General features: G+C 47.4%; 1 protein-coding gene across 1 annotated transcript in view; it reads left to right on the top strand.

The window, feature by feature from the left end:
* The window catches only part of mcoln1a (mucolipin TRP cation channel 1a), a 74,580-nt gene that overhangs the window by 17,087 nt on the left and 34,271 nt on the right, over nucleotides 1-23,222 (top strand). Inside the window, exons 2-6 of the mRNA XM_078235121.1 lie at nucleotides 1,653-1,873; nucleotides 10,264-10,431; nucleotides 13,937-14,093; nucleotides 16,135-16,216; nucleotides 22,025-22,121. Of these exons, the coding sequence (XP_078091247.1) occupies nucleotides 1,653-1,873; nucleotides 10,264-10,431; nucleotides 13,937-14,093; nucleotides 16,135-16,216; nucleotides 22,025-22,121 (725 nt within the window). The remainder of the gene's footprint in view (nucleotides 1-1,652; nucleotides 1,874-10,263; nucleotides 10,432-13,936; nucleotides 14,094-16,134; nucleotides 16,217-22,024; nucleotides 22,122-23,222) is intronic.

Genomic DNA, 23,222 nt, shown 5'->3' with positions numbered 1-23,222 from the left:
AAGTTGCGAGAGGAAGGGTGGAAGGCTCCAAACATGCTGTACCCCAATATCGAGCGCTTTGTTTGCGATAAATGTTGCTTTAGGAGTCACTGCCTCTGAAGAAGGATTGGCTATTTAAGGCAAAGATGAGGAAAAGTGTCTTCAGTTTGAACATTATGAATCTGGGGATTCTTTACCCCAGAGACCTTATTAATCAGGGCGCATGGTCAAAACCGAGATTGGCAGGTATTTGGATATTTAAAGGGATTTGCGGGATAGTGAGGGGAGGAGATAGCGGAGCACCTTGTTGAATTGTGGACAATGGTTTCATGGCCATTAGGGCAGACATGAGGGACACTTTCTTTTCTTATACACTGGGGAGGCGATGGCCTCGTGGTATTATTAATGCAGAAACTCAGCTAACGTTCTGGGGGACCCGGGTTCGAATCCCACAACAGCAGATGGTGGAATTTGAATTCAATAAAAAAATATCTGGAATTAAGAATCTGCTGATGGCCATGAAACCATTGTCGAGTGTCGGGAAAAACCCATCTGGTTCACTAATGTCCTTTAGGGAAGGAAATCTGCCGTCCTTACCCGGTCTGGCCTACATGTGACTCCAGAGCCACAGCAATGTGGTTGACTCTCAAATGTCCTCCAAGGGCAACTAGGGATGGGCAATAAAAGCTGGCCCAGCCAGCGACGCCCATGTCCCACTAATGAGTAAATAAAAATACATCCTCATATATTATATTGTTAAAATGGGATATCTGGGAGGGGCAGTGAGTCTATAGTTGTGAGCGTTGCCCAGAGTCAGCGCCACAATATTTTACAGCTCGGAACAGGTCGGGCGGCACGGTAGCACAGTGGTTAGCACTGCTGCTTCACAGCTCCAGGGACCCGGGTTCGATTCCCAGCTCGGTCACTGTTTGTGTGGAGTTTGCACATTCTCCTCGTGCCTGCGTGGGTTTCCTCCGGGTGCTCCGGTTTCCTCCCACAATCCAAAGATGTGCGGGTTAGGTTGATTGGCCGTGCTAAAATTGCCCCTTAGTGTCCTGAGATGGGTAGGTTAGAGGGATTAGTGGGTAAAATATGTAGGGGTATGGGGGTAGGGCCTGGGTGGGATTGTGGTCGGTGCAGACTCGATGGGCCGAATGGCCTCTTTCTGTGCTGTAGGGTTTCTATGATATTCTAGCTCTTTATCCTGGACTCTGTACAATGGACCTGTTGAAAGTGCTGTGTCTAATTATGGTTTATTCATTTTGGGCCAGTAATGGCTCTCAAACAGCAGTTAGTTGAATGACCAGTTAATCTGTATTGTTGTTGGTAGTTATTGAGGAAGGAGTGTTCACTAAGGAACCAGGAAAGGTCCCTGCCCCCCTGTCCAGGGCAAATACTCTAACGTTACCTCTTCACGTGTAGACGGTGCTTGGTTTCACCTGTCATGTGAGGTGCATGACTTATGAAAGCCATTCAGTTTGGACTGGTGTGAGAGGCTCGCAGTGCACGGAGCTTGGGGGGTATTTGGGAACGGTTGGCTCAGAACTCGAGGGAGAGTTAAGGATATTGTTGTGTGGGCCGGGAGTCGGACTGAGCTCCGAAAGCTGAGATTTGCTTCTTTACTGAAAGCGTAACTCTGTGCGTTGCTGACTTTCCCTTCTCTATCCATTCAGAAAGAGAGAAGCTGCTGACTCCAGTAAACAGTTATGGCTCCCAGGACGGTGTCCAAGTCTTGCCCCCTCGGCCCAGCCTCTCCTTCCAGGAGCAGGAGGAGGAACTGAGAAGGAAGCTGAAATATTTCTTCATGAGCCCCTGCGATAAGTTTCGAGCAAAAGGCCGGAAGCCTTACAAGCTCTTGGTGCAAATATTCAAGCTCATCGCAGTCACCACACAGGTAAGGCCCAACATCTGGAGCAGGCTGCAGTGTAGGGTTGACACAGATTGGAACGGAAGCTGAATGGACTGTCAAGGACTGCAGCACTCAAAATGATGTTAAAGGAAAGGCAGTGGTGATGTTCTGGTCATATAGAGGGCTCTGGGGAACATGGGTTCAAACCCCACCACGGCAGCTGGTGGAATCTAAATTCAATTGATTAAAAAAACAATCTGAAATTGAAAGGTGTTATCTAATGAAACCATTGTCAATTGTTGGAAAAACCCATCTGGTTCACTAATGCCCTTCAGGGAAGGAAATCTGCCATCCTTACCCGGCCTGGCCTACGTGCGACTCCTGAGCCACAGCAATGTGGTTCATAGACTCCTACAGTGCAGAAGGAGGCCATTCGGCCCATCGAGTCTGCACCGACTACAATCCCACCCAGGCCCTATCCCCATAACCCCATGTATTTACCCTAGCTAGTCTCCCTGATACTAAGGGACAATTTAGCACGGCCAATTCACCTAACCTGCACATCTTTGGACTGCGGGAGAAAACCGGAGCACCCGGAGGAAACCCACGCAGACACGGGGGGAACGTGTAGGCTCCACACAGACAGTGACCCAAGCCAGGAATCGAACCCGGGTCCCTGGCGCTGTGAGGCAGCGGTGCTAACCCACCGTGCCACCCCCAACTTGGTTTTACCTTTGTCTCTCCCTCGAGGCCTGAGCCAACTGTTCCCAAATACCCACAAGCTCCGTGCACTGTCCAAACTGAATGGCTTTCATAAGTCATGCAGCTCACGTGACACGTGAAACCAAGTTGTTGACTCTTAACTGGTCTTTAGGGCAATTAGGAATGGGCAACAAATGCTGGCACATCTGCTGAAAGAATTAAAAATGTGGGAACTTGCGCAGGGGATTTGGGATCGCCGCAATTGCACCAGCTGAAATCATTGTTTGTTTGTACTTTGATAGGAGCAGTTATAAATTTTATTTACTCAGTGTTGAGGGGAGCATGTCCAAGGCTGGTGCCTCACAGCTCCAAGGCATTCACTGTTTCTTCATCACTGGGTCCAAATCCTGGAACTCTCTCCCGAACAGCTGCATCACCACGTAGATCGTAGCCATTACAGAGCAGGGCACCACCACCACCTCACGGAGAAATCTGGATGGGGCATTACAATGCCAGCCTTGCCAACATGCCCACAACGTAGTTTTAAAGTGTTGGCTTACAGCAATCATAGAATTGAGTTTTAGCGCAGGAAACTTATGGGCTGGAACTTTCCAGCTGTTAACACCGGCGAGATCTTCTGTTCCCGCCAACGGCACGGTCCCGCCAACGACACGGTCCCGCTGTGGGTTTCCTGGCAGCATGGGGTGGAGTCAGTGGAAACTCCATCGCCAGCAGTGAGTCCAGAAGATCCTATCGCCAGGGAACGGCGCGCCGTCTCCCACTGTGAGAAAGATGCCTTGGGGAGGACAGAGGATCCCACCTGTAGACTCTCATTCACTGAATCCACTCTCATTGCTGGAAATTTAAATACCAGCATTGTATTATGTTGCTAAATCTTGGGAAAAAAAGGAGTTTGAAGGAAGCATTTCTGTAACGCTTCTCAATCTGAGGGTTGCTGTATTGTCTCTTTGTAATCCTGGGAGACCAAGGTAGGAAACTGGATGAAATGTTTGTTTTCTCTTGGGGAAACTCCTCTCCCTGTATATACATCCATTTCACAGCTGCCCGCTTAAGTTTACCAGTGTTACAAGTAGGCTTACATTAACACTGCAATGAAGTTACTGTGAAAATCCCCCAGTCGCCACACTCCGGAGCCTGTTCAGGTATACTGAGGGAGAATTTAGCACGGCCAATACACCCTAACCAGCACATCTTTCAGACTGTGGGAGCACCCAAAGGAAACCGACACGGGGAGAGCGTGCAGACTCCACACAGACAGTGACCTAAGCTGGAAATTGAACCTGGGTCCCTGGAGCTGTGAGGCAGCAGTGCTAATCACTGTGCCACCGTCCACCGTAAGAAGTCTCACAACACCAGGTTAACACCGTCCACCCCACAGGGAGATGAAACCGTGGGAGATTCCTAGCGCGAGGCTGGATGTGTTCATCATGTGGGTGGCACAGTGGTTAGCACTGGTGCCTCACAGCTCCAGGGACTCTGGTTCGATTCCCGGCTTGGGTCACTGTCTGTGTGGAGTTTGCACATTCTCTCCGTGTCTGCGTGGGTTTCCTCCGGGTGCTCCTGTTTCCTCCCACAGTCTGAAAGACGTGCTGGTTAGGTGTATTGGCCATGCTAAATTTGCCCTCAGTGTAACCGAACAGGCGCCGGAGTGTGACGACTAGGGGATTGTTCCTATGCATCTGGTGTCCTCGTTCTCCGTGGTAGAGGCCAGGGGTTTGGAAGGTGTTGCCGAAGGAGCCTTGTCAAGTTGCTTCAAGCACCATCCCTCCAATAATGCTCAGCATCTCCCTGAGCAAAGGGACTAAGCTTTGGAGAGAAATTCTTGCAGGGTGTGCTAGAGGCGTGAGGGTAAACTGTGAACACTGATTCTCCAATAGAAATTGCTAAGTAGATGTACATTCTCAAGCAGAACAGGGAAATGCATGTTAGCTGTGTACGTATTGAACAAGCACCTTCCACTCTTCAATAATTAAGGAAGTAAAGCACTCAACAACCAAAGCTGCTTTCCATTTAGCATTTTACCAGAAAAATGGTAAAATTCGCATACATGTTACATGGGAATGAGTATTAAGATCACGGCAATGTGTGTTACTCAGGTTCAATTTGCTCATTCAAAATGCCCTGAGCCATGTCTGACCAAAGACTAATATAGAAACATAGAAGATAGGAGCAGGGAGAGGCCATTCGGCCCTCCCAATCATTCGTCTGAACTCTCTAACCTGGCCCACACAGCTGTGGATGGATTGAGGCCAGTATCTAGCCGAGGTCATTGGGTTTGGTTACCTGCTGTCCAGAATCGTGGTGATTCCTGGTGAGTGCCAGCAGGCCTGTGGGCCTTTTCTTTTATTCATCCATGGGATGTGGGCATTGTCGCCAAGACTGGCATTCTTTGCCCATTCCCAAGTTTATCCTGAGAGTGCTTAAGAGTCGAACACATTACTGTAGGGAGCCACATGTAGCTCAGACCCGGTAAGGACGATTTTGTGAACCTGTGAAATGGAAGCCTTTGTCGGTGACTATATTGTAATTTACAGATATCGCAGACCCTGAACTGTAAAAGTAACTCGGAAGCCCTTTGAAGTGGCTTGGCAACATGTCAAAGTGCCATAAAACAGTGCTTTATAACAATGGTGTGTGAAAACAAATTGCCTCCCGTTCTGGCAATGTCTCAAATTGTTCCCGCTGTAAGTAGCAAATCTATTGCTTGGGGCGGCACGGTGGCTCAGTGGTTAGCACCGCTGCCTCACAGCATCAGGGACCTGGGTTCAATTCCCGGCTTGGGTCACTGTCAGTGTGGAGTTTGCACATTCTCCCTGTGTCTGCGTGGGTTTCCTCCGGGTGCTCCGGTTTCCTCCCACAGTCTGAAAGACGTGCTGGTTAGGGTGCATTGGCCATGCTGAATTCTCCCTCAGTGTCCCCGAACAGGCGCCAGAGTGTGGTGACTAGGAGATTTTCACAGTAACTTCATTACAGTGTGAATGTAAGCCTACTTGTGACTAATAAATAAACTAATTTGTGCTGATTAAATTCTCATTTGAGGCTTATCCGTCCCCTCAGGTGGACGTAAAAGATTCTAAGGCCCCTTTGAGGACGAGCAGATCAGTTCTCGCCCGTGTCCTGCCCAATATTTATCTTTCTGTCAATAACAAGAATGGTTATCCTGTCAGTCATCTCATTGCTGTTTGTGGGAGCTCTTTGGGTACAAATTGTATGTCATGTTCGGCATTTTCCGCATTACAACACATTTCATTGCAGCATGACTAGATTTCAAAAGCACTGCGTTATCTGTAGACGTCCCAAATGCGTGAATGCACCATAGAAAGGCAAGTCTGATTCTGGTTTGCTTCACATTGCGGAAGTCAAGTGAGGGCCAAAGGTTCCAAGTTTTGAAAGGTAAATTTAGGACAGAGATTGGGAAGTTATTGACAGAGAGAGTGATCCATATACCAAATGGAACCTGGGATAATAGAGGAGAGATCCCTGGGATTATTTAGTTTGCATTTTCTTTGTTACAATGTTATTTTTTTTTACAACAAAAATGATCACGGGTAACTTGCAAAGGAAGGTCCGAATGAAGATTTTCTTTGGTGCAGTGAATGGTTGGCATTTGATTTGATTTACTATTGTCATATGTGTTAACATGCAGTGAAAAGTATTGTTTCTTGCGCGCTATACAGACAAAGCATACCATTCTTTGTCAAAGGCAGATCGTGCCTTACGAGCCTGGTGGAGTTCTTCGAAAATGTGACTAAGCACATTGACGAAGGGAAAGCGGTAGATGTGGTTTACATGGATTTTAGCAAGGCGTTCGATAAGGTCCCCCATGCAAGGCTTCTAGAAAAAGTGAGAGGGCATGGGATCCAAGGGGCTACTGCCCGGTGGATCCAGAACTGGCTTGCCCAAAGGAGGCAGAGAGTGGGTATAGATGGGTCTTTTTCTAAATGGAGGTCAGTCACCAGTGGTGTGCCCCAGGGATCTGTTCTGGGACCCTTGCTGTTTGTCATTTTCATAAATGACCTGGATGAGGAAGTGGAGGGGTGGGTTGGTAAGTTTGCCGACGACACGAAGGTTGGTGGGGTTGTGGATAGTCTGGAGGGATGTCAGAAGTTACAGAGGGACATAGATGGGCTGCAAGACTGGGCGGAGAAGTGGCAGATGGACTTCAACCCAGATAAATGCGTAGTGGTCCATTTTGGCAGGTCAAATGGGTTGAAGGAGTACAATATAAAGGGAAAGACTCTTAGTACTGTAGAGGATCAGAAGGACCTTGGGGTCCGGGTCCATAGGACTCTGAAATCGGCCCCGCAGGTGGAGGAGGTGGTTAAGAAGGCGTATGGTGTGCTGGCCTTTTCCAATCGAGGGATTGAGTTTAGGAGTCCGGGGATAATGATGCAGCTATATAAGACCCTCGTCAGACCCCACTTGGAGTACTGTGCTCAGTTCTGGTCGCCTCATTACAGGAAGGATGTGGAAAAGATTGAAAGGGTGCAGAGGAGATTTACAAGGATGTTGCCTGGATTGAGTGGCATGCCTTATGAGGATAGGCTGAGGGAGCTCGGTCTTTTCTCCTTGGAGAGACGTAGGATGAGAGGAGACCTAATAGAGGTATATAAGATGTTGAGAGGCATAGATCGGGTGGACTCTCAGAGGCTTTTTCCCAGGGTGGAAATGGCTGCTACGAGAGGACACAGGTTTAAGGTGCTGGGGGGTAGGTGCAGGGGAAATGTTAGGGGTAAGTTTTTCACACAGAGGGTGGTGGGCGAGTGGAATCGGCTACCGTCAGTGGTGGTGGAGGCAAACTCAATAGGGTCTTTTAAGAGACTGCTGGATGAGTACATGGGACTTAATAGGATGGAGGGTTATAGGTAGGCCTAGAAGGTAGGGATATGTTCGGCACAACTTGTGGGGCCGGAGGGCCTGTTTTGTGCTGTAGTTTTTCTATGTTTCTATTCACAGAGATGGAAAGGAGAGAGTGCAGAATGTAGTGTTACAGTCATAGCTAGGGTGTAGAGAAAGATCAACTTAATGCGAGGTAGGTCCATTCAGAAATCTCACAGCAGCAGGGAAGAAGCTGTTCTTGAGTCGGTTGGTACGTGACCGTGGGCCTTGGCAGGGGGTTTGTAGGATATACTTGGCTTTGGAGGGAATGTGGGTGTTCTCCTATACGGAGAGGCCAAGGAAGCAGTGCTTCTATTCTCTGGAATTTAGCAAAATGAGACATGATCGCATTGAAATCGACACAGCTCTGAAGGGGTTTGATGCGGAGAGATTGTTTCTGCTGGTCAGGGGAATCTAAAACATGGGGATGTGTTCTCATTTCAGTCTGAGATAATGTTTATTTATTGGATACAAGTAGTCTTACGCTCACATTGCAATGAAGCTACTGTGAAAATCCCCTAGTCGCCACACCCCGGCGCCTGTTCGGGTACACTGAGGGAGAATTTAGCATGGCCAGTGCACCTAACCCGCACACCTTTGGACTGTGGGAGGAAATTGGAGCACCCGGAGGAAACCCACGCAGATACGGGGAGAACATGCAGACTCTACTCAAACAGTGACCCGAGGCTGGAATTGAACCTGGGTCCCTGGCGCTGTGAGGCAGCAGTGCTAACCACTGTGCCACTGATGAGGAGACATTCACTCAAAATGGTTGGGAATCTTAGGAATTCTCCATCCCTGAGGGTTTTGGGCATTCCATTGTTGAATATGTTTTAAGGTTGGGATCGACAGACAGATCTTTGGGGAATTGGGGGATGTGGGGAGCAGAGTGGAAAATGGAGTTTGAGCCCAAGATTAGCGATGATGGTGTTGAATGATGGAGTAGGCTCAATGAACCGTGTGGTTTATTTCTGCTCCTGTTTCTTATCCATGAGGAATTGAGTTTAGAAATCGGGAGATAATGCTGCAGCTGTATAGGACCCTGGTCAGACCCCACCTGGAGTGCTGTGCCCAGTTCTGGTCGCCTCATTACAGAAAGGATGTGGAAGCCATAGAAAGGGTGCAGAGGTGATTTACAAGAATGTTGCCTGGATTAGGTGGCATGCCTTATGAGGATAGGTTGAGAGAGCTCGGTCTTTTCTCCTTGGAGAGGCGAAGGATGAGAGGTGACCTGATAGAGGTGTATAAGATGTTGAGAGGTATTGATAGAGTGGATTCTCAGAGGCTTTTACCCAGGGCTGAAATGGTTGCCACAAGAGGTCACAGGTTTAGGGTGCTGGGGAGTAGGTACAGAGGAGATGTTAGGGGTAAATTTTTCGCTCAGAGGGTGGTGGGTGCGTGGAATCGGCTGCCGGTAGTGGTGGTGGAGGCGGATTCAACAGGGTCTTTTAAGAGACTTTTGGATAAGTTCATGGAAGTTAGTAAGATGAGGGTTATGGGTAAGCCTAGTAGGTAGGGACATGTTCGCGCAACTTGTGGGCTGAAGGGCCTGTTTGTGCTGTAGCTGTTCTATGTTCTATATTGTGGGGGTGGAGAGCCCATTCTTTGGGAGGTGATGGGCTGGGAACACCAAGGAAACTGAGAGAGATTTATTAGCATCAGGCATGCCATGGGCTCTGGAACTGACCAGTAGCGGTACTGTTTGCATATGTCTGAGAAATATAGGAAGAAAAGGCTTAATTTCCATAGCTCCTTACATCCCAGAGTGCTTTACAACCAATAATGCACTTTTCATACAATCCCCACAGTGCAGAAGGAGGCCATTCGGCCCATCGAGTCTGTACCGACCACAACCCCATCCCCATCCTGGCCCTATCCCCGTAACACATTTACCCTGCTAATCCCGCTCGCACTCGGCAATTCAGCATGGCCAATCTGCCTTACCTACACATCTTTGGAGTGTGGGAGGAAACTGGGGCACCCGGAGGAAACCCACGCAACGGAGAGAGAACGTGCAGACTGCGCACAGACAGTCACCCGAGGCTGGAATTGAACCCGGCTCCCTGGCGCTGTGAGGCAGCAGTGCTAACCACTGTGCCGCCCACTTTTGAGGAATATTCACTGTTGCTTTGGAGAAAATGCAACAGTGACTTTGCGTGCCGCAAGCTCTCAGAAACAATGAGATAAAATAATCCAATTTAATTTTAAGCCGCTGGTTGTAATAAATATTAGCCCCAGGACCACGCAGGTTGAACGCCTCTGTGGTCTTGCACTCAGGCTGGTGAAACAAGTTCCGTCTTAAAATTGATTTCATATGCTGTTATGTTAGATTGGTGGACTATTTCCTAACAAGCATTTCCTAGCAAGCCAGTTTTGTTCATCCTGCCCTGATGAGTTTTTTTGACGAGTAAGCAGTGTGTGTGAAACTCAGCAGACACTCTCAAGAAGTCATGTGGTAATGACCAGATAATCTCTTCCTGTGATACCGGGGTTGAGGGGTCAAAATTGGCCAGAAAACTGGGGCGAACACCTTGCCCTTCAAAAGGGTTTCTTTTCCTCTTGTCTGCCAGCGAAGGTGGGGCATCCAGCTAATGCCACATCCAAATGACAGTGCTTCTGACAGTGTAGCACTCTCTCAGTATTGCGCTGGAGCGCCAGCCTATATCTTTGTGCTCATATCCTGGAGTGAGACTTGAACCCACAACCTCTGACTCGAGAGATGGGAGTGCAAGCAACTTTGACGTAGGATTAGCCTGCCCCAGCGACAGAAAGAGCCCTATTAGGGCAGTAAATGTATGTTTACAAACTGATAACTTTTAATATTCTTTCCACAGTTAATCCTCTTTGGGTTGAGTAACCAGATGGTGGTGGATTTTACAGAGGAAAACACAATGACCTTTAAGAACCTCTTCCTGAAGGATTATGTGGATGGGTCGGATTCTTCCTACGCTGTGTACACACAGAGGGATGTCTATGATTCTATTTTCTACACGATTACGCAGGTTGGTGGCTGTTAGTGGAACCGGCTTGCCTTCTTTCACCATTTGGACACTTGCCCAGTTTTCTCTCTCTGTGACCTGATTGTCAAAGAGGTATTTTATAGGATCCAGCCTCGTCACGCTGGAAAAGAGGGCTGCTCCACTTGAATATCATGCATGTTCTCCCTGATCCTTGTGCGGTGCTCTTGTACATTCAACCCAGTCTTATCCCACTCTGCTGCTTCGTACCCATCCCCCTTTAACATTCTGTCACAGTGGGAATCCCATCCGCACCTGATCCAGCCCTTCCCCCATTTTCTCCCAATGCTTAGTTGCCAGGCAAGGTAGTTACATAATGAATCAGAGCTGGAATCCTGTGAGACATCCCCCTCCCCAGCTCGAGTCAATAGGAGACTGCATGAGAGTGACTAACTGACTCGGTAATGAAGTTGGCCAAAATCACAGAGCCCTTTGCAGCAAAATGGCTGGCTTCCCTCCAGCGCATTATGTTGCTCTAAACAGTTTCAGCTTGTTATATTTGGAGGTACAAAGTTGAGGGTTCCAATCCCACTCCAGGACTTGTACGCTAGCCTGCTAAATGTCCTTGAGCACAGTATGGTTTGGGAGGCGATTTGTATGTTCAAGTGGATTTTTAAAAACAAAAACAAAGTCTCTTGTCAGAATTCAGAGGAGTGGTGGCAATGTCTCCAGTGTCCTGGCCAACATTCATCCCTCAACCATAACATAAGGGAACAAAACTCCCAGAGCTCCAGGCCAGAAAGGATAAAAATGGGCAGTGAGGATATTAGGGGGGGTTACCAGGTATTTGTCTTGGGATGAAAACCTTTCCCCCTCTATGAATGGTACGCTTTGTCTGTATCGCGCGCAAGAAACAATACTTTTCACTGTGTGCTAATACATGTAAGAAGTCTCACAACACCAGGTTAAAGTCCAACAGGTTTATTTGGTAGCACAAGCTTTCCAAGTGTCGCTCCTAACACATGTGACAATGATAAATCAAAGAGAATTCCAGAGCTTGAGGATTTGGCAGCTGGAAGCAAAGTTAAAGTTTATGTATTAGTCATAAGTAAGGCTTACACTAACACATAAGAACATAAGAAATAGGAGCAGGAGTAGGCCATCTAGCCCCTCGAGCCTGCCCAGCCATTCAATAAGATCATGGCTGATCTGATAGTGGTTTAGTTCCACTTACCCGCCCGCTCCCCATAACCCTTAATTCCCTTAGCGATCAGAAATCTATCTACCTGTGACTTAAACATATTTAACGAGGTAGTCTCCACTGCTTCAATGGGCAGAGAATTCCAGAGAATCACTACCCTCTGAGAGAAGAAGTTCCTCCTCAACTCTGTCCTAAACTGACTCCCCCTTATTTTGAGGCTGTGTCCTCTAGTTCTTGTTTCCTTTCTAAGTGGAACGAATCTCTCTGCCTCTACCCTGTCTAGCCCCTTCATTATCTTATATGTCTCTATAAGATCTCCCCTCAGCCTTCTAAACTCCAACGAGTACAGGCCCAATCTACTCAATCTCTCCTCATAAGATAATCCCCTCATCTCCGGTATCAACCTGGTGAACCTTCTCTGTACTCCCCCAAGGCCAATACATCCTTCCGCAAATAACACTGCAATGAAGTTACTGCGAAATTCCCCTAGTCGCCACACTCCGGTGCCTGTTCGGGTCAATGCACCCTAACCAGCGCGTCTTTCAGACTGTGGGAGGAAACCGGAGCACCCGGAGGAAACCTACGCCGACATGGGGAGAACGTGCAGACTCCATACAGACAGTGACCCAAGCCGGGAATCGAACCCGGGTCCCTGGCACTGTGAGGCAGCAGTGCTAACCACTGTGCCACCGTGCCGCCGTCATCGGCCATTGATGGTGAGTCGAAGGGATGGGGCAGTGTTCTGGGGGCTGGAGCCAGATCTTAAGATTTTGGTTTTGATGAGATCGTGCATCGTAACTAATCCAGGAGGAATTGTTCCCATCTCCAGTCATTGTCCTGCTGGTGGTTGTAAGATGCAGGCAGAGGGTGGTGTTGACCAAACAGTGAGGAGAGAGTCAGCATTGTCAGGAAGGTGTGGGAGAAAGGGGGAGAGGGGAACCTAAACCCTGTGATAATCTCCTCCCTAAAGCTTCTTTGGGTTCTTATCCCCCGTGCGTTCTGCTTCCATGCACACCTTGCTGCTCCCCTGAGCAATGCAGGAACCTTGTGTAGTCCTATTATGTTCAAGGCTGAGATAAAAAGGCCTTTAATCACCAAGGGAATCGAGGGTTATGGGGATAAGGTGGGAAAGTGGAGTTGAGGATTATCACATCAGATCAGACAGGTCATGATCTCATTGAATGGCAGAATAGACTTGATGGGCCGAATGGCCTACTTCTGCTCCTACATCTTGTTGGCCTTAGGAACAATGTAGCATCACCCATTGCTTTGCTTTCCCCCTCGTGCTGCCCTCCACTCCACCAGCTCTTCGTAACAAAGTCGCTGAAATCTTAAAATTCTGCCACAAGGATCGAGGGAGCTCCAGAACCTATTTAAGACTCTAGTCGCAATCCAGAGACTTGAGTAAATAATACAGGCTGACTCTCCCAGTCTTTCAGGAGATGGCAGAAGGCCTGTCTGCCCTAGTCGCTGATGAAGGAGCAGCGCTCCAAAAGCTCGTGATTCCAAATAAACCTGTTGGACTTTAACCTGGTGTTGTGAGACCTCTTACTGTGCCCACCTCAGTCCAAAGCCAGCATCTCCACATCATGGCTCTCCGATGGATGCTTGAGATGCCCCAGCACTCTTTCGAAATAGAGCATCGCCCATTGCTTTGGTTGGGTTCAATTCTGGCCTCGGGTCACTGTCTGTGTGGAGTCTGCACGTTCTCCCCGTGTCTGCATGGGTTTCCTCCAGATGCTCCGGTTTCCTCCCACACTCTGAAAGATGTGCGGGTTAGGTTGAGTGGCCATGGTAAATTGGCCCTAGTGTCGGGGATTAGCAGGGTAAATGTGTGGGGTTACGGGAATAGGGCCTGGGTGGGATTGTGGTCGGTGCAGACTCGATGGGCTGGATGGCCTCTCTCTGCACTGTAGGGATTCTATGAAGGGAGTTCCAAGTAGCATCATTAGATCAGATCATTAAGACAGGTTACGTTAGTCGTTGCCATTTATGGGAGCCAGTTGCACACATTGGCAGCTTAATTCCCTACACTACAACCGTGACGGCCCTTCAGAAATGCCTCGTTGGCTGGAAAGTGCTTCGGCAAGTCCCGGGATTGTGAAAATTGCCGTGGAGTTGTAAGCTGCTTATTTATTCATTGTGCTCTTCCCTGCTACCGTTCTGCAGCTCTTGCCCCTGAGTGCTTCCCTCTTTATTGTTGAGGTGATTTTAAATTGTGTGCCCGGGTATTGACCACATTTACCACATTGCTTGAGGGCCTTAAGTGTAGCTTGCTCCTGCGTCCGACTGGGTGGATCCTGAGTAACTGCAGTGCGGCTCACTCACAATGCTTCCTTTTCATCGCAGTACCTCGCCCTGCAGAATATGTCTCTGGGCCGGTACGCCTATGTGTTTGACGGAGATGAGAATCGCACCGCTCTGCAGCTCTGTCAGCGCTTTTACAAGAAGGGCAGCATCAGCCCTGCAAATGACACCTTCAACATCAACCCCCAGGTGATAACAGGTGAGAGATTCGAGGGCTGTGAAACCGGCGTGTGAAATTTTCAGGTTGCGAGCCCGAGAGCGTCTCTTTCCCGCCTGGCAGGCTTTAAAATTCTAGGGGATTTTCCACAGTAACTTCATTGCAGTGTTAATGTAAGCCTACTTGTGACACGAATAAATAAAATGGGTACAAACTGCATCCAGCCCACAGTATGTCAGCAGTTGAGATAGTGGGGGGAGCTAATGGGGAGGCAGCGGATTTGGACTGGGTTGAAGGGGGTGGAGGGCTCGATATAAGCCACTACAAGCCGATTCTCAGTCGTAAAATGCAGCAATATGGTTTTTCCAGATCCCACGCACTCCAAACATACCCTCTTCCACCTTCTTCCGTCTGGATTATAGAATCCCTACAGTGCAGAAGCAGGCCTATTGAGCCTGCACTGACCACAATCCCACCCAGGCCTAACCCTGTATATTTGCCCTGCTAATCCCTCTGACACTAATGGACAATTTAGCATGGCCAATCCACCTAAATCACCCATCTTTGGACTGTGGGAGGAAACTGGAGCACCCGGAGGAAACCCACGCAGACACTGGGAGAACGTGCAGACTCCACACAGACAGTGACCCAAGCCGGGAATCGAACCCGGGTCCCTTGCGCTGTGAGGCAGCAGTGCTAACCACTGAGCCACCGTGCCGCTCAATGAATAGCCGATCGATAATACCGCTAGGCCATCGGGGTTGGTCAATTTGGACTGAGATGAGAAGGAATTACGTCACTCTTAAGGGTTGCTGATGCTTTATTGTTGAATGCATTGATGGCTGGAATGGACAGATTTTGATGTTTCAGGGAATCAAAGGATGGGCTGTGAGCAGGAAAGTGGAGTTGAAATACAAGATCAACCGTGCTCCTGTTGAATGGCGGAGCCAGTTTGACTGCCCGTGTTGTGTATTCCTGCTCCTATGTTCAAATTAATTTTCAAAGCTCATTTGCCTTACTGGGTTGTTTTACACCTTTATACAGATTTTCCAGATGGTCTCCCACCCGAGTACTAACCAGGCCTTCATCTATTTTTTGCATTTTTCTTTACTTAAAAGTTACAAAGTCAATGCCTCAGACCAGGCAAACCCAAATCCATTCCTTGCTTGCTCCAAAAAAACAAAATTCAAGATCCAATTGAATCCATTTTATGGTCCCTACAAGAGAGATAAACAAGATCCAAGCTGACAAGATAAGGCATTGCATCCCATCTTGAGCTTGATCTTGGTCACAAGGCCTGAATCTGCTTGGCTTCCAAGAGTAGGTGAGATTGGGCATTTTCAGACTAATATGTTGGTAGGCAAGTCTCTGTTTATACTGTCCTGAGTAAGCAAGCAGCAAGCAAGGGCGACACACTGGAACGGTGGTTAGGACACTGTTGCCTCTCAGCGCCAGGGACCCAACTTGGGTCACTGTCTGTGCGGAGTCTGCACTTTCTCCCCGTGTCTTGTGTGGGTTTCCTCCGGGTGCTGCGGTTTCCTCCCACAGTCTGAAAGACGTGCTGGTTAGGGTGCATCGGCCATGCTAAATTCTCCCTCAGTGTTACCCGAACGGGCGCCGGAGTGTGACGACTAGGAGAGATTTTCTCAGTAACTTCATTGCAGTGTTAATGTAAGCCTTACTTGTCACTAGTGAATAAACTTTTTTTTTAAATTAACAAACCACTCCTTAAAGGGACACTGCAGCAAGACACGGTTTCCTCCCACAGACTGAAAGACGTGCTGGTTAGGGTGCATTGACCCGAACAGGCGCCAGAGTGTGGCGACTAGGGGATTTTTGCAGTAACTTCATTGCAGTGTTAATGTAAACCTTACCCGTGACTAATGAATAAACTTTAAACTTTAACTTTTAACACAAAAACTATGAAGAAAACTCGTTTAAAACATAAAGTAATCAGTCATTGCTTGTGTATCCTTACCCTTAATACAACTAACATATCGTTAAGAATGATGGACGGGGCTAATGGTTTTACTGCAATGGAATTCTAACATTCTTGCCGGTAATTCTGCTCCTTTTCTTGCAGAGTGTGTGAATGTGAGTCCCGCCTCACGCATCGACCCCAGAGACACGCCAAAGTACAGGAACATGACACTGAAATTCTACAAGTAATGTCATCCTTGTGTTAAAACAACATTTGTGATTATTGTGTTGAGCCCAGCTTTGACTGGTTATGAATCGCCAATGTTCAGAGCCAAGAGGTTAAGCTTGCACGAAGCTCGAGTTCGAGTGCTGTGTGCAACATTGGCCTTTACAGGACAGGAAGGACATTGAGGTTTGCGACGGTGCGGTGTAGATCTGCAGTGTTGCCATCTGGTTTGAGGAAATACATTCCAACTTCTCAGATCACTGTAAAGTAAAGTTTATTTATTTATTAGTGACAAGTAAGGCTGACCTTAACACTGCAATGAAGTTGCTGTGAAATTCTCCTAGTCGCCACACTCTGGCGCCTGTTCGGGTACACTGAGGGAGAATTTAGCACGGTCAATGCACCCTAACCAGCACGTCTTTCGGACTGTGGGAGGAAACTGGAGCACCCGGAGGAAACCCATGCAGACACTGGGAGAACGTGCAGACTCTGCACAGACAGTGACCCAAGCCGGGAATCGAACCCAGGCCACAGGCGCTGTGAGTAGCGCTGCTAACCACTGTGCCGCCATGCCGCCCCACTGTGTGATGGAATATAGTTTCAAATGAGGAAAGGATGGGTCAGGATATGAACAGGCTGCTTAGATTGAGCAGCTATACAGAGCAGTTTAAGATTTTGATCCAGGGCAGGAGAGGTTTCTCCACAATGTATAGCTGCAGATTCACTACCAAGGTTAGTTGTTGAAGCAGAAATTGTGTAAAGATTCCCGAGGAGATTGGATAAGGGGATATAGGGATTAGCTAGGGGGTAATTATGATTAGGATTATTTGCTGGCTGGGAGGGTAAGCGCTGACGTGGCTGTATAGCTTTGGTCGACTTGTGTATGTCTGTGTGCAGGAGGTTTTGCTGTGTTTGTCCCTTCTCCGTGTGTCGTAGGCGGCACGGTGGCACATTGATTAGCACTGCTACCTCACAGCGCCAGGGACCCGGGTTCGATTCCCAGCTTGGGTCACTGTCTGTGTGGAGTTTGCACGTTCTCCCCGTGTCTGCATGGGTTTCCTCCGGGTGCTTCGGTTTCCTCCCACAGTCTGAAAGACGTGCTGGTTAAGGTGCATTGGCCGTGCTAAATTCTCCCTCAGTGTTACCCGGACAGGCGCCAGAGTGTGGCGACAAGGGGATTTTCACAGTAACTTCATTGCAGTGTTAATGTAAGCCATTGTGACACGAATGAATAAACTTTAAGTATGTGGCAATGCTGATTGCCTTTGTCTTGTCACCAGTCACTTCATAAAATGATGTTGAATTTGCAGCACAGAAACAGCCTGTTCAGCCCACCTGGGCTATCCCAATGTTGGTTCTCCACACAAAGCCCCTCCTGATCTACTCTGTCTACATAGCCTGCTATTCCTTTCTCTCTTTAACTTGTCTAGTTTCCTCTTCAACAACCCCATGTGGTAGCGAGTTTCTAACCATTCTGAGTACAGCTGTTTCTCCTGAATTATTCTGTCAGTGTCTATCTGCCCAGGTCTAAGAAATAGATATGTATTTTTATGTACAATATGTATACATATTTTAAAAATCTACAGACAGAGGGAGTTATTGAAGAAGCTGACCCTTGCTATAGATTTCATGTTTCTCTCACTTTCTGGCCTCGACATGGCTAATACCTCAGGGATGATGGCACGTTTTAATTTAATACTCATTGTGTGGGAGCCAGCGTGGTGACTGTTCCTCAGGGGGAGCTGTATGGGCTGCCGCCTTAACCAGTAAGAAGTTTAACAACACCAGGTTAAAGTCCAACAGGTTTATTTGGTAGCAAAAGCCACACAAGCTTTTGGAGCTCCAAGCCCCTTCTTCAGGTGTGTGGGAATTCTGTTCACAAACAGAGCTTATAAAGACACAGACTCAATTTACAGAATAATGGTTGGAATGCGAATACTTACAACTAATCAAGTCTTTAAGAAACAAAACAATGTGAATGGAGAGAGCATCAAGACAGGCTAAAAAGATGTGTATTGTCTCCAGACAAGACAGCCAGTGAAACTCTGCAGGTCCACGCAACTGTGGGAGTTACAAATAGTGTGACATGAACCCAATATCCTTAACCAGGCCCAGCTTACTCGGGGCTTTGCTTCCTACTGTCGAAATCTCGACTTCCGAGTTTAACTTCAACATAAACACACATTAACACAAGATACCTAACCGCCAGATTGTCTTTATTTTACTTGCTAGCAAGGGGGTAGGTTCTCGACACAATGGGCCAGAGACCCCAGTCCACCAGACAAAGAAAATCATCCTGGTTTATACAATTCTGCAGCTCACAGTCACTTGGACACAATCCAATCAAAAGTGTTGCAAATGACATACTTTACGTATTGATCCAGTAGATCAGGGTGGTTCAGTATTTTTTCCTATGAGATCACGATACCTCGTGGGATACCCCAAAAGATCATCCCTAAGCCTGTCCTCTAGTCTCTTAGTCAGACATCATGTCTCTATTTTTGATGATGTGGGAGATGCCGGCGTTGGACTGGGGTAAACACAGTAAGAGTTTTAACAACACCAGGTTCGAGTCCAACAGGTTTATTTGGTAGCAAATGCCATTAGCTTTCGGAGTGCTGCTCCTTCATCAGATGGAGTGGATATCCACTCCATCTGACGAAGGAGCAGCGCTCCGAAAGCTAATGGCATTTGCTACCAAATAAACCTGTTGGACTTTAACCTGGTGTTGTTAAAACCCTTACTCTATTTTTGATAGCAGCCTCACAAAGCATCCTCGCTAAAACGGTCTCACATGAGCATCCTTCAATTGATAAAGGGGGCCTACAAAAGCCATTAGTATTTTGTGGCCTTGTCAGTGAAGTTAACTGAATCTCTAAGGGATGTGGTCAACTCGTCTTGCCTTCAGGATATTTCCCAATTATAGCTCTGATAGGTTTGTTTATTGCCAGCATAATGAAACACATGGATATATTACTTATCAATCCAATGGCTGGGCTTTTTAATCACTGCCTACATTTGAAGGGGTATCATCATGTTCCCATTAATTCTTGTCAGTTCCCACTAAGTCCCCGACCATAACTCTTTCATTGGCTAAGACATTAATATCTTTCTGACTCTGTTTTGATTAGAAACTGTGAAGGCAGCTTCATTAAAACTCACTCTTGTATCAGTTGTTTCTGATAAGGTGTCTGGTGAGGCAATTAAGTCTCCTTTATGGCCTTGTGATTCCAACAGTTGGGTGTTTTAAAGGAATGTATCTAACATATGTTTGGTATCAAAGGGGCACTCTGTAACTGTGCATCTAAGTTTCTTTGTTTAATTTCTAAAAATGTATAGAAGAAATATTTATATGTATGGACTAATTAAAGGTATTACATGTACCTTTAAAACTACAAAGTATTTAAAACACCGTGGCGTACTGGTCACAGAACTGGCCTGCAGTGAAGCAGACCGAGGTAACGCCTGCGTGTGCTACATTAACTGGCACAACTGGTGCTGAATGAGGATAGGCTGTGGTGCATCAGTTGGAAAATCTCCCAACATATTGTGTCTTGGGTTATTTTGAACAAGAGGTGGCACGGTGGCACCGTGGGTTAGCGCTGCTGGCTCACAGCGCCAGGGACCCAGGTTCGATTCCCGGCTTGGGTCACTGTCTGTGCGGAGTTTGCACATTCTCCCCGTGTCTGCGTGGGTTCCCTCCGGGTGCTCCGGTTTCCTCCCACAGTCCAAAGATGTGCGGATTAAGTGGATTGGCCATGCTAAATTGCCCCTTAGTCCCCCTGACGCTATCTGGGGTAAATGCATGGGGTTATGGGGATAGGTGAGAGTGTGGTCAGTGCAGAGTTGATGGGCTGAATAGCCTCCTTCTCCACAGTAGAGATTCTATGACAATGGCACCAATGTGAGCTGCATTTTGTGGCCCAGTCCCAGTGTGAATCTGCACCTGCAGGAGAAGGGGGACCTGACCCCAGTAAGTTAGTGCCCTCCGGGGAGGAAGGGACCTGTAGCCCTGAGAGAATGAGGAGTAACAGGGAAAGTAACTGTTTATATTAAAGATCATCAAAGATCATTCATCTGATTTAAGTGAACCTTGAAGTGGGAAAATGAGAGTCCTGGCCTGATTGCACTAGTTTTAGATGACAGAGGACATTTAAATCTCTCTCATTTAAATAATTGGAGCTGGCTAATAATTATACTTTATTGCGACATCACAGATTTGTGCAAAATAACTGCAGGGAGTGTTTGCTGATGCTTTGTGTGTTTTGTGTCTGAGGATGATGATGTGTCTGAGCTTGACAGTCCCTGTTTTGTAAGTCACTGATGTCTCACTGAATAAGATAACACTGCTCATTGTGAGTGTTCTACTGCAGCCCAAGCTCCAGATGCAGCCCCTTGTCTGTGCTGAGCTAGCTGACTGGAGTCTGCATTTACACTGATGCTAAAACTCAACCCAGGGATTCTGAGCACAGAAGGGGATTAACTGGCCCTGATATCTGCTCAGATTTGAGAGATAATAATGTCTCTCACACCATTGAATGGCTTGTCTGGGTTCACTTAAATATAGCCACCTGGGTGTAAAAAAAGCGCAGTAGCCATTTGGCCCATTGTGTCTTTGATAGAAATTGGATTTCACTCGCCTGCGCTTTCTCCTTTTTCTAACTGCCACCGTTAAAGTAAAATTAAAATGTATTTATTAGTCACAAGTCGGCTTACATTAACACTGCAATGAAGTTACTGTGAAAATCCCCTAGTTGCCACACTCCGGCGCCTGTTCGGGTACACTGAGGAAGAATTTAGCACGGCCAATGCAACTAACCAGCACGTCTTTCGGACTGTGGGAGGAAACCCATGCAGACATGGGGAGAACGTGCAGAGTCCACACAGACAGTGACCCAAGGCCGGGAATCGAACCCAGGTCTCTGGTGCTGTGAGGCAGCAGTGCTAACCACCGTGCCTCCCCAAATAAGTCTTCATTCCCTGACCGGGAATCGAACCCGGGCCCTGCTGGTGAGAGCAGCGAATCCTAACCACTAGAAGGGGCAGTAAAACAACCTGGAACAAAGTAAACTCTGACCATTAACTCCCACCCCACTTCACCAATAGTTTCCCACCAAATATTTGCTTCCAGTTCACTTTCCTAAAGTTACTGTGGAGTGTGTATTCACCAGCCTTTAAGATAGTATATTCAGCGGCTGGAAAAGCTTCAGGTGCAGTCAGTAATTGGTGTCTGTGGAGTCTGCGTGGGTTTCCTCCGGGTGCTTCAGTTTCCTCCCACAGTCCGAAAGACTGGTTAGGTGCATTGGCCATGTTAAATTCTCCCTCAGCGTACCCGAACAGGCGTGTGGTGACTAGGGGATTTTCACCGTAACTTCAGTGTTAATGTAAGCCTTACTTGTGACTAATAAATAAACTTTTACTTAATAACTATCAGACTGTGTTCGACCATGGGGGGGGGCATCATCACTAAGCCCAGTTCTGACCTTCCTTGACATCTTTTCACTTACATTAAGCTGCTGATGGCAAAGTCAGTTTGAGTCTCTGCTCCTGCATTGTCAGAGCAGTAAGAAGTTTAACAACACCAGGTTAAAGTCCAACAGATTTATTTGGTAGCAAAACCTGTTGGACTTTAACCTGGTGTTGTTAAACTTCTTACTGCGTTTACTCCAGTCCAACGCCGGCATCTCCACATCTTGTCAGAGCAGACCATGGATAGAATCTGGGCATTTCTCTGTGAAAACCCACTGGGCAACAGCAGGTGAGCAAAGGTTTAAAAAAAGACATTCACAGTCAGCCTGTTAAACCTATTCTGTTTTTGTGCTTTCAGGCTTATAAATGTCTCCATAAGGTTTAAGCTGAAAGCCATAAACATTCAGACAATTATCAACCACGAAATCCCGGATTGCTACACATTTCAGATTCTGGTAAGTACAATCCTCATGCTTGTTTCCTGAGTAACCCGTTCCTCTCCCTGCACAAGCAGAACCCAGTGTTAATCTCTTTAGCGTGTTAACTCGAGTAAGAGCCGGTTCAGCTCCTCACATGATGGAGCAACGGTGAAGGAATTAGTCTTGAACTGGCAGTGTGGCAGAAAGCTTCCACAAAGCCTTAAATAGCCCTCTCTTCCACTGCTCTGCTGTGATTGCACTGCAAGAAGTTTAACAACACCAGGTTAAAGTCCAACAGGTTTATTTGGTAGCAAAAGCCACACAAGCTTTCGGAGCCCCAAGCCCCTTCTTCAGGTGAGTGGGAATTCTGTTCACAAACAGGGTATATAAAGACACAAACTCAATTTACATGAATAATGGTTGGAATGCAAATACTTGCAGCTAATCAAGTCTTTAAGATATAAACAATGTGAGTGGAGAGAGCATCAAGACAGGCTAAAAAGATGTGTATTGTCTCCAGACAGTGAGACTCTGCAGGTCCAGGCAAGCTGTGGGGATTAATCCTGTTGGACCTGTTGGACTTTAATCTGGTGTTGTTGAACTTCTTACTGTGTTTACCCCAGTCCAACGCCGGCATCTCCACATCGTGATTGCACTGCAGCAGCTTTCCAAAGCTGCTTCGACAGCACCTTCCAAACCCCCCAACTCCTACCACCCGGAAGGACGAGGGCAGCAGAGGCATGGGAACACCATCACGTTCCCTTCCAAGTTCTCCCCATGTCTGCGTGGGTTTCCTCCGGATGCTCCGATTTCCTCCCACAGTCTGAGAGACGTGCTGGTTAGGTGCGTCGACCGTGCTAAATTCTCCCTCAGTGTACCCGAACAGGCGCCGGAGTGTGGCGACTAGGGGATTTTCACAGTAACTTCATTACAGAATTAATGTAAGCCTTACTTGTGACTAACACACTTTTTAATAAATAAACTTTACTTTTAAACTTTTAAGTTTGTTAGTCACAACTAAGGCTTACATTAACACTGCAATGAAGTTACTGTGAAAATACCTGTTCGGGTACACTGGCCGTGCTAAATTCTCTCTGTGTACCCGAACAGTCGCTGGTGTGGCAGCTAATGGATTTT

The sequence above is a fragment of the Mustelus asterias genome, chromosome 19, assembly GCF_964213995.1.
Source record: "Mustelus asterias chromosome 19, sMusAst1.hap1.1, whole genome shotgun sequence".
Taxonomy (NCBI): Eukaryota; Metazoa; Chordata; class Chondrichthyes; order Carcharhiniformes; family Triakidae; genus Mustelus; species Mustelus asterias.
The sequence above is the reverse complement of the archived record's forward strand: the minus strand, read 5'-3'. Positions and strand labels throughout refer to the sequence as shown.